Raw genomic sequence first — 12,074 nt, forward strand, 5'->3', positions numbered from 1 at the left:
AACAATGGATGATGGGGGGCACTCCCTTTGGGAGTTCATAGCTTTGGACCCCCTGGACCAAACTCTCACAAAGCCCTGGGTGGTATCCAGTAAGAGACTCCTCCTGATGATACCTCCCAGGTTTGGTGAAGTTTGGTTCAGAGGGTCCAAAGTTATGGACCCTCAAAGGTGTAGCCTCATCTCCTATTAGCTCCCATTGGAAACAATGGGGGGATGGGGCACCCCTTTGGGAGACCATAACTTTGGACTCCCAGAACCAAACCTCACCAAACCTGGGTGATAGCATCAGGAGAGTCCCCCAAAACATCCCTGAAATTTTGGTGCTGCTAGCCTAAAAACTGTGCCCTCTGCAGGCCAAAAATGGAAAAACACTGAAAATACAAAAAATCCCACAAACGAACCTGCAGTTTTTGTGCCCCCCACAGGGCTGCGCCCTGGGCAACTGCCCACTTTGCCCAATGGGAGGAACGCCTCTGGGTTTAATTTTAGCACTAATGAAAGAGGAGTGTTTGCTGAACTGGGTGAAGGACAGCCAGGTGACCAGTTTCCTCTTTCTCACTCTCTATCCTGCCGCAAAACAAATTGACTTCGAGTGTCAGTTTCTGGGGCCTTTTCTTCTTCCAAGAGTCCTTGCACAATATAGGTTCCTTTGAGGTCCTTCATGTTGTTGCATTACTGTGAGGGTGAAGAGTAGGGTTGCCCGTTCTGGGTTGAGAAATACCTGGAGATTTTGTGGGTGGAGCTTGGGGAGGGTGGAGTTCGGGGAGGGGAGGAACTGTGGTGGGGCATAATGCCATTAAGTCCTGCCTCCAAACCAGCCATTTTCTTCAGATGAACAGAACGCATCCGGCTCAGGAGAGAAGTAGGAAGAGCGAGGCCATGCCTGGCCTTAAACAGGCTGCCTAGCCCGCTCTCCCCATGATGTCAGTGCGACCTCCCTGATGTCATTGTCCTGCGGCAGACAGGCTAAACCTAGTGAGCCTGGAAAGGTCTCACAAGGCAAGGGGAGAGCGGCAGCCTGTGGTCTGGGCTGTCCCTTCCCCAGCAGCAATGGCAGTCATGATAAGTTGTGGCTGCTCCTTTAATCCCAGGAGGTCCCCAGTCACCAGCTGAAGGTTGGCAACCCTAACAAAAAGGTGCAAGGGATGCCACGGCTCTTAGAAGAGCAGAAGAGGAGAGCTGGATTTTTGGTCATTTGAAATGAGACTAACTGCATCCAGTGAAAATTCCCTCTTCTGTGCACATATTAAGATCACAACCCTTGTCCTTCTTTGCAACTGTCCTTTGGGGGATTATGGCAGTCCCAAGCAGTGAGGTCAAATATGTTTTGCACACTGAAATGCAAAACCACATAAGGGTATGTGTATCCGTGTTGTCTTTTGTTTCACTTCATTTCTCTTGCATAGAGCCCTTAGGTGGAAGAACAAATCAACTGTGCACATTTCTGCTGCAGGTGAACAACTCAACTGCTTTAATATTATACATAACGCTGATATAGAAAGTGGAAGGAATAAGGGTGTGGGGGCTGCATAAAATCTAACTCCAGTCCATAATGGAAAGCTCTAAATTTAACTCTAGTGTTCAACTTACTACAATTTCAGGTTCTCACTTATCTTTTATAGAGTAAATAGAGCTTCAACTGAACTATACTATTCCAAGTCCATTGAAAGTCCTGTACAAAAGTTACAGTGAACACACACACAATTCATCTACAGTATACACTTGAGTTTTCTTTATACAGGTGCTAAGTAATTCTCAGATTATATTCAATGCATGCACAGCTGTGATTCAAATCTCACATTTGTCCAGTACTGCTCCCCAGTTTAATTTGTTCTTTCTTACAAAGTACTGGAGTGTGTAAATGCATTCTCTGTAATATGTGAATGGGGCTGAAGTCAATGGGCTTAAAAGGGTGTAGCTTGCATGAGTAGAGTCTTACAGCTGAAAGTAGACCATTTTATCCAACAATATAAAGCTAGTGCACTTAAATGAAGGGATGCTGAGCATCTGCTTGAAGACCTTCTGTGAGGAAAAGCAGTACCATGTAATTGGTTCCACTGCCCAAATTGGTTCCATTGAGCCCCTTGGGGGAGGGCGGTATACAAATGAATGAATGAATGAATGAATGAATGAATGAATGAATGAATGAATGAATGAATGATATTCTTATTATAAAGTTCTTTTAAAATTGTTTTAAGCAGTTATTCCCACAATTCAATGGTTGGGGCAAGTATACAGAAATATTCAAACAGCAGCTAAAACACAGTAGTTAGCAAAATATGCTTACCTAATAAAATATAATTATCTCATCAACAAAATATAAAAACATAGAGGGAATGAGTGGGGGAGTCTATAAATTCTCTAATTTCTATGATTTCTATAATTTACAGTCATGACATGGAAGCAGGCAATGGCAAACCACCTCTGAAAATCTCTTGGCTTGAAAACCCCACAAGGGGTCACCATGTCATCTGTGCCTTGATGGTAAAACATTACAGCGCTATCCAACACAAACTTACACCCTTCCAAGGCTTAAAGGGTGTGACTCTGCTTAGGATAACACTGCTAGCCCTGTATTAATTGTCTCTGTATGAATCTTTATGTGTTTCTAGGAAGTATGCGTTTTTTTCAGTTTCACATTGTGGGCTATGTTTTTTAATGTTTTAAAACAACACTGAATTTGTGTCATTGCAATTGTTCACCTATGCGTAGTTATGTGGTCGGGGGGGGGGGGGATGTAAACCAGAATAGTTTAATACCTGGACATTTTTGAAGCAATCCTTTCCCTCCCCAATACATTAAAAGAGGAAATGAGCAAGCTATGGTGTTCTTTGAGGTTGTGAAGGATGAACAGGAGGTGAAGTATCACGGACAAGAAAGATAGTAAAATTTCTATTCAAACTAATTGTGGGAAGCTTGTTCCTCTTCAATAAGATTTAAGATCAAGAAGGAGGATAGTGTTTTTCCCAGAGAGTTGAACTGGCGTGCTCATGATAGTCTCCTGCTATTACCTGTATAAATGGGTTTTGCAGGAGGTTTTGTAATGTTTCAAAAACACTGCAAAATAAAGGTCAAATGAGATGTTCAACTACAGTCATGCTGTGCTCGCTTCGGCAGCACATATACTAAAATTGGAACGATACAGAGAAGATTAGCATGGCCCCTGCGCAACTACAGTCATGCCTTGTTTGGCCCTAAATAAATATGTTTGAATCCAAGCTCTCCCTCACATGAATGAATAAGCCAGAAAGTTCCCCTGCAGGATGAACTGCAGTCTATACAACTTCTGAGGGCTGGGCTTGCCAATTTTTCAACCAGTCTCTTCAACTCCACCTCTGCTGCAGTTTGATCTGAGAAGATCTTGTCCCTATTCAGTTGGATTTGAGACCAGTAGCTCTTCAGAGACAAAGGGAACTTTAACTCTCAAAACCTCAAACCCCCATCTTGTTGGTCTCCAAGGTGCTATTGTATTCAAATCTACGTATTCTACTGCAAATACGTATTCTACTGCCAATAGAGAAAAGTTTATCTGGCTGATTTCTGCAGTTCAAAGGACAATCCATGCCATTAATTGTAGCACACAGAAGAACCTGAAGATCAGCCATCCCATCATATTTATCCTGAATCAGAATACTGCACACAATGTTTTGGTAAAGAAGTAACCTACAACTCCTTTTTATGTTTACAAGCAGATGAGGCACAACCAGTCCATGTAGAATTAGAACCGCTGAGCTACCACTGGAACACGTGCAAGCTGGGGCTGTCCAGGGAAATCACCATCAGATGGGCTACTAGGGGCTTAAGACATTAAAAGCTGTACACACAGATGGCAAAAATGTTTTCCCCTGTCGCTGCATCAATCTGATAAAATCAGCCTTACAGCAAAAGGCATCCTTGACAGGGAGGTGAACAATAATTAAGATCCTGCAGGATGTACAGGACTGTGGGGTGCCACAGTAGAGGACCAGCTGCAAAATAAACCATGCTATTGCTCCAAAGAGGCTTTAGTGATGAGCTTCTGTGTATATAGGAAGGACAGCCAAACAAAATGAAGGTTTTGCTTTGATACACTGGGCTTCCTCTCTTGAAACAGTAGTAGACTGAAATTCTTTGGGATTTCTACTCATTTGGGTGCCTAGCCTGAAGAGTAGTGGCAAGCCAATCCCTAAATCCCCAACTGGGTTTACTAACCAAAATCTGCCAAGAGCCCTTTTCTGTCCCTAAACCTGACCACCTTATATATGATCCTCACCTGCATCATATTAAGTTCCATATCACTGCTTGCACTGACTAGAGAAACGAAGATGGATAAAGGTCTAGAGCCAGCATGTGAGAGTTAATTAGATCATTAAATGCCTAGAATAGAATGGAATCATCCAGTAACGTGGAATCAGTTATCAGTGTAGTTTAATTGTGGAAAATGGGATTGATTTTGCCAAGCCGTTTGTCATGAACGCTCAAAGAATATTTTTCAACCACAAATCAGTAGATGGGCTAACCATCCCTAGCACTATAATTTTGCATAGATGGTATATAGTCACACTCTGGAATGTTCTTGGAGAGTCCTGATTTAATTTTTGGACTGTTCCATTTCAACTCAGAATAGAAATGGGAGAGCTTCAAGATAGAGAAACATGTTTAAGTTGTTTTACTTCATTGCTATGCATGTCATTTGGTTCTCCAGTGGGTTTTTAAGAAGACTTGTTCAACGCAGCTAACACAATTTCAGCCAGGCTGCTGAAGGCTGTGTGTATGCCCTGGACTAGAGAGCCCCAGATTGAAAAGCCCTTCTCCAATGGTGCAATGGTTTGTCTGTGGCTGCTATAGATGTCTATGTTATGTAATATATAACTTGGTCTCAGATATAACAGTTCTGGTTGCCACATCTCAAAAAGGATATCGAAGAGATAGAAAAAGTGCAGAGAAGGGCAACAAGGATGATTGAGGGATTGGAGCACCTTCCTTATGAGGAGAGGCTGCAGCGTTTGGGACTCTTTAGTTTGGGGAGGAGACGTCTGAGAGGAGATATGATTGAAGTCTATAAAATTATGCATGGGGTAGAAAATGTTGACAGAGAGAAATTTTTCTCTCTTTCTCACAATACTAGAACCAGGGGGCATACACTGAAAATGCTGGGGGGGGGGGGGATAAGGACTAATAAAAGGAAACACTTCTTCACGCAACGTGTGATTGGTGTTTGGAATATGCTGCCGCAGGAGGTGGTGATGGCCACTAACCTGGATAGCTTTAAAAAGGGCTTGGACAGATTTATGGAGAAGTCAATTTATGGCTACCAATCTTGACTCTCTTTGATCTGAGATTGCAAATGCCTTAACAGACCAGGTGCTCAGGAGCAGCAGCAGCAGAAGGCCATTGCTTTCACATCCTGCATGTAAGCTCCCAAAGGCACCTGGTGGGCCACTGCGAGTAGCAGAGTGCCAGACTAGATGGTCTCTGGTCCGATCCAGCAGGCTCTTTCTTATGTTCTTAACTATTTCAACTAATTTTGAATATCTGTAGTATGAACAAAACAGGAACATTGGTAAAGAGGTAATTAGGAGGCCAGAGAACTTCAGAAAAACAAGAGGCTGTAGAGCTACCACTGGATGCTAACTTGAGCCTTCCTCTGGCTTCTGAGCATTCACTAATACTGTAATTGAAATCTTTGTTCTGTAGCCATATTAAGCCACAGTTGTACAGTGCATATCAGGTACATATTGTAGATGGCCAGAGGCTCAATCTTTGATACTGCTGGCTAGTTAGTCGTCTTTTGTAAGCCTGGAATTTATTTTTCTGAAACCTTGGAGTGCTGTTGCTGTGTCAGGGTAGACAGTAGCATTTTGTAGTGATTAACTCCAAACTTAAACTGCATGGGAAGTTTCTGCTCAAGATAAATCTTATCCTAGTCTGTTTGGAACTGTCCCAGTGGTTCAGCCACGCATCAGAGTTGTTTTTTTTTAATTTACTATTTTTAAATAATAAAGATATAGAGGAAGGAGCCCCCATGCAAGCTTTTAAAGCACAAATAGCTTTTTCCAACAGAGCTCCAACAGAAGCTACCCTCATCCTGGCTGGTTAGTATATTTGCAGTTTCTCTCATAATTCTGTATGTTTCTCATAAGATACAACTGTTTCAACAGTGAGGAAGGAGCAAACTTTTCTTGGTTCAGGGACACATTACATTTGCCAACAATTGTTGCATGGCTGCTAAGAATGATACACAAAGGGCCCAGAAAGAAAGCAAAGTTTGTAATAAGCCTTCCTTTGAACAACTAATAAAGCCCGCAGCAGTGAATGGCCAAGGGATGTTTGATTTGTGGTTATGATGCAAGTTGCAAGGGGTCTCAGGCAGGATTCTATGGCTTCTTACAGTTCGATAATTAGCAAAAGTTTGCCAGGTGAAGCCCCACCCCCCCAACATGTAAGTGCAATCATGGGGAATAATTTCCCAAGCATCTTTCGTTTTACAGGTACATATTAAAGATACAAAATCCCTGCCAGGAAGAAAAAGGCAATCTGATATGTGGTATATATGTTTATTATGGTAACTTCCACTTCAAAATGTTTGAATGTTGTTGTAATAAGTAATTGGGGTTTGGCTACTGCTTACTGAAGAGATTGTTTCTTGAAAAGAGGGCCCAGTCAAAGAACATAATCCTTTGGCCCTCCTTTGTGTAATTAATTGAAATGCCGAGGTTCTCTGCTTTGGCAGATGAATATCTAGTGCAATAGTGGCAAACCTATGGCACTCCAGATGTTCATGGACTACAATTCCCATCAGTCCCTGCCAGCATGATCAATTGGCCATGGACTACATGGACTGGCAGGGGCTGATGGGAATTGTAGCCCATGAACATCTGGAGTGCCATAGGTTCACCACCACGGATCTAATGTGTCCTTCCTGTCCTCTTATCCAGAGAACTTCTGATGAGAGTGCAAGGAAAGCCTTTGTTACATCAGGGTGTGGCCACTGGATTCATAACATGGTAGATAGGAAAAGATTTTAAGCTTTTCATTTGTGTCTCCCTTTGCAGAGATCATCTATATCCCAAACTATGAGTTTATCCATAATGTATAATTTATTACATTCTTCTCCCCTTAAGCAATTATTCATCTGGTATCTTCTAAGTGTTACATCTATTTAATCACTTAATTATCTATTTAATTATGTTGTTATTGTTGTTATTGTTATTGTTGTTATTATTATTTATTATTATTATTATTTTGCTGTAGGAATTTCAAGGACTTCCAGTGGAAGACTGCGAAGACTTGGTGACGCAACAAGTCCAAGTAAGTTGTATTAATATAGTTCTCTGAGATCCTTTGCCCTTACATGTAAAATCTATAGAGAGAACACAAGCTCTGACCTGAAAACAGATTTAACAATCTGCAGTTATAAGGGTAAACCAGGAGCTAAAGAAATGCAGCAAAGTTTGTGTTGACCTTGGGAGCAGCGTGTCCATCCAGCTGTGGAAAGAATAATTAGCAAATATTTGGCATCAGAACCAGAAATTCTAATGTTGAAGAGTGTGTTTGATTGATGAATTACAGCAGAAACAATGGGTCTTGTATGGGTTTGGCTGATGATTATGCTTACAGGTTACAAGTGCTTATGCCATAGAATTGTACTCCTAATTGCATGTTGATATTGCTGAAGCTGGAATTACAACTGGAATTCAATGGGAAAGGAGGCGGGAGGTTTGGCTCCACAGAATTTTTGCTTCCCAGATTCATTATCACACAGTCTATCATCAACATTTGGAGGTTTTTTTTAAGCTTTGAGGCATGTTTATTTTGTGAAAATCATATGTTTAGCAGCAGTTGGTTGGCTTAGAAATCTGCAACGTCTGTCTTAGTTTAGCCCTGTCTAATTAGCCCTGTCTAGTTATGTTAAAAAGTAACATATTAAAATCCTGCAAGGAGATTAGATGTGTTTCTTGAACTGAGATGTGTAGTGTCATGTCAGTGAATTACAGAGGTGAAAATTGAGACCGGGGCAAAATCTGAGTTGGGGGGTTGGCTGTATTGGCAGCTGCCCTCCCCCACCATGACCAAAGGCCACCCTCCCCCACTATGACCAAAGAACAATTTTTTGCACCAGGTCATCTCAAAGTCACCATAACATTATAGAATTTATGAAATATGCCCCAGCTCACAAATCTGAACACAGCAATGGGCCATGCCACACATCAGAAATAATTTTTGACAACATTTTCAAAATGTTTAACACTGTTGTAACACTTTAAAGTGTTTTAGTGTCATATGACTTAAAATGCTTTCAAAATGTTTTATTGCTGCTGTGAAAGTAACTGGCTGGCCACTGTGTGAGACAAGATGCTGGACTAGATCAGGGGTCTGCAACCTGTGGCTCTCCAGATGTTCATGAACTACAATTCCCATCAGCCGCTGACAGCATGGCCAATTGGCCATGGTGGCAGGGGCTGATGGGAATTGTAGTCCATGAACATCTGGAGAGCCGCAGGTTGCAGACCCCTGGACTAGATGGACTACTGGTCTAATCCTCCAGGGCTGCTCTTATGTTTTCCACTGATTTTTTTTAAATAAAAAAGTCAGCTGAAATATTTTGTAAATTACCTGAAAATAGACTCACTGTCACTTTCTCATCCATGAGGGATCCATACTACCTTCCCCTACCCCTATACTATGCAGAATCTACCATATAAAGTTACCATTTTCTGCTGGTGAACTGATCTCTGTACCTGGAAATCAGTTGTAATTCCAGGAGATCTCCAGCCACCACTTGGAGGTTGGAACAATATATCACTTGCACTCCTTAACTATCTATTATGTATCTGAAATTCATTCCACTATCTATAGTGAAAAATTACATTATGCACTTTGAGAGACACAGTATTGTAAAATTATATACCAAAAGCTATACCAAAAAGAAAAATAGCCACAGGCAACTAAAATAGCAAGGAGGAAGACTGGAAGGCATAAAGATAGATATTTTTCCAAGTAGAATCAAGCATGCAACATTTACATCACATACATGTATCTGCATAATTGTTTTAACTATATGGTTTATGCAACTCCATTTAATAGCATAATATAAAAAAACCCCTACTAATTAAAACTTTGCAGGTTCAGTTGTTCAAGTTTCATGGCTGAATGCATTCTTGTATTCATGAGATTAATTTGTAAACTCTTCAGATTCTGAATCTCCAAGGTTTTTGCTGCCTGTGTGTTGTTTGCATAATGCAGTTTTATAGTGCTCAATATCTTCCCCACTCCCCCAGCTGGCTCTAACCCATTCCCAGCCCTTTCGCCAGTTTTCCAGCCCAGTTTTCCAGTTTTCCAAGAACTGATTTTGCCCCTCTCTCCCCGCCCCCTTGTTGAGCATCTGTGGAGGCCGCAGTGATTCTGGAAGGTTCTCTTTGTTCCTAGGGCAATCTACATATAGGCAGACAAATTACATTAAATTAGGTTTGCCAACCTCCAGGTGGAGCACAAATTACAGAGAACTGTTAACCTGGAGAACATGACTGCTTTGGAGGGTGAACTCTATGACAGTTTTTTCCTGCTCAGCTTCCTTCTGTCACCAACTCTCTCTCTCTCTCTCTCTCTCTCTCTCTCTCACACACACACACACACACACACACACACACACACACACACACACACACACACACACACACACAGAGAGAGAGAGAGAGAGAGAGAGAGAGAGAGAGAGAGAGAGAGAGAGTACTTGAATCTTCAGGAATTTCCCAATCCACCTTTCTTCCCAACAGGAACCAAAGTGACTTACATGATGCTCCTTGCCTCCATTTTAGCTTCACAATAGCCCTGCAAGGTAGATTAGGCTGAGAGTGACTGGAACAAAGTCACTCACTGAACTTTCATGGCACATGTTTGGTGGGGAAGATGGAATGGGGGGAAAGGGAGAGAAATTGGAATAGAGAGAAAGGACAGCAGAACGAGTGGAATAGAGAGCATGAAAGCGGAAAACAGAATGGGAGGAAAGGGATGGCATGTGGATTGGCAAAATTCGCCAGCGGTGAGGTCACACCAGCTCCATAGCCCTTTAGCCTCTCCCCCTCTTCATTATTCAAATACAAACTCATCCCTCTAGAACAAAAATGGCAGAATCTATCCACTTGAGGTTCTTTACACCTTTGACAACAAGTGACATGAAGCTTTTGATGAATGCTGATCAGGTGCTGAACACATGGAAACTTTATTATCATTGCATGCATGGATTATTCACAACTGTAGGGTTACTAAGCATATGGCTCTGTCTGTCCATTGATTTTTTTCTGCATTTGCAGAAGGGTCAACTATTTACAGGTGGTCTTGCCAGCATGGTTCCCCATGCACAAAAAAACAATACAAACACTTGGCTGCTCTTAAGGTCCTCCTCAAGGTTCCAGCTCTGAATGTGACTCTTTCAGCTGATTCTGTATTATCTTACAGCTTGGGCCTGAAAAAAAATGAGCAGTCATCCAATCAGCAACCACCAAGCTGCAGACCACCCTTTCGGATTTGTCTCTCTCGTGCTGTTGGCTGGGGTTGACGAAGAAACAAAGTTGCAGTTGTCATTATGAAAGTAGATTTGCCACTGAACATGTTCCCTGACCTTCACGTTCTTTGTGTGCACCAACCAAATCTCTAGTTCCCCCCAAGTAAAAAATAAACTGATACCAAACTGCCTTAAAGAGGCAAAAATACTAATCACACAAGGCAAGTGTCTAATCTCACTAATGTGTCCTCCAGAACATTAGTTATTAGACCACACTGACCCATCAAGGGTTGGGCTAATACAATAAATAATATCCTTTCAGTTGTAATTTGTATTGGTCTATTTTTTGCTTCATACATTGTGGGGAATGTCTTGTCCTTGTCCTTGGAAGAGAGACTGCCTGGCACAGACAGGGCATTGCATCATTGAATAATATGCCTCTTGAATACTCATCCAAATAATGTGAGCAATTATTTCAAACTGCAGGTGGCCATTTTATGTTTTGAAAAGCAACATTCTCCATGTAGTTGACTTCTTGAGCACAATGCTGCTGCACGTGGAGTTCACCGTACTCTTTTTAGGTGAACTAGATTTATCCTTATTTCCAGCATGTGGTTTTACATGAGTAATGGATATATTGTGTCATTTATTTTAGAACTATTGAGTGGTTTAGCTCCCTTTTAATCTGGTCTAGAAGACTGCTTTCTTTATTCAAGGCAAATTGCAAAGGGACATAGTTCCTTGTCAGAACACTGTTCAAGTTGCTCCATAGGTAGACATTGATTTGATGATGGTCCTCTTTGAGACTCATCCAATGGGCTGGCCTGCTGCAGTGCTGCAGCTGCACCAACCAGCTGCTCCCCACAGAGGCTTCCCAGTGGTGTGAGGAGGCGTACAATGGGGGAAAGCCTCCCTGCTGCTGGGAAGGCACATGGGGCAAACAGGATTTAGGTCACCAAAAGGGTGGCCGAAGTCCAAAGGCTGTGGCACCATGTTTCCGGCCCTCAGTCCTAGGAGGGATTGTTGACTTCTCTCCGGGGAACACACCCCCCCCCCCCGCCAGTCATGCTGGAGCCTGATTGGGATGCCAGCACACCCCCACCAAAGCCTGGACTTTCGGGTATTGCAGGGGGCTGTGGGTGAGGTAGTCACTGGTGGATCTGCCACCTCCGCTGGGGTAAATGTCCCAGGGAGGGCAAATAAGGCAGAGCAAGGCAGCACCACTCTCTAATGCCCTTTTGCCCCTTATTGGGTGGGCTGTTTGATGTTCACTTTATTTAACCCACCAAACATTTTTTTAAAAAATAACATTTTAAAAAATTATAACAGCTTCATGATAGTCAAATAGATACTAATATATTTGTTTGCATGCAGGAACTGGAATCCATTGATTATTTTCTTTTAATAATGCATTCCTACTAATAAAGCAGGCAGACTATTGGAAAGGGACAGTGCAATGGGAGAGTAGTACTAGTTTTGATCATGAATTTTTGGGGAGGTGAACTCCTAAGAAGCTACATGAGTATGGCCTCTTGGTGTCCTTGGTGTCTTCAGTCACAAATAAGCTGTGCTAAGCTGCGAAGGCTCTTCA

At 42.2% G+C, this 12,074-nt stretch overlaps 1 protein-coding gene and 1 non-coding gene across 2 annotated transcripts in view; both read left to right on the plus strand.

Moving 5' to 3' along the window:
* The window catches only part of SEPTIN9 (septin 9), a 264,354-nt gene that overhangs the window by 38,165 nt on the left and 214,115 nt on the right, over positions 1 to 12,074 (plus strand). The window contains exon 2 of the mRNA XM_048487830.1: positions 7,234 to 7,290. Within this exon, the coding sequence (XP_048343787.1) occupies positions 7,234 to 7,290 (57 nt within the window). The remainder of the gene's footprint in view (positions 1 to 7,233; positions 7,291 to 12,074) is intronic.
* LOC125430380 lies at positions 3,102 to 3,210 on the plus strand. The gene has a single exon (XR_007244162.1). It is a non-coding gene; the product is annotated as a U6 spliceosomal RNA (small nuclear RNA).

This window comes from Sphaerodactylus townsendi, linkage group LG03 (genome assembly GCF_021028975.2).
Source record: "Sphaerodactylus townsendi isolate TG3544 linkage group LG03, MPM_Stown_v2.3, whole genome shotgun sequence".
Lineage (NCBI taxonomy): Eukaryota > Metazoa > Chordata > Lepidosauria > Squamata > Sphaerodactylidae > Sphaerodactylus > Sphaerodactylus townsendi.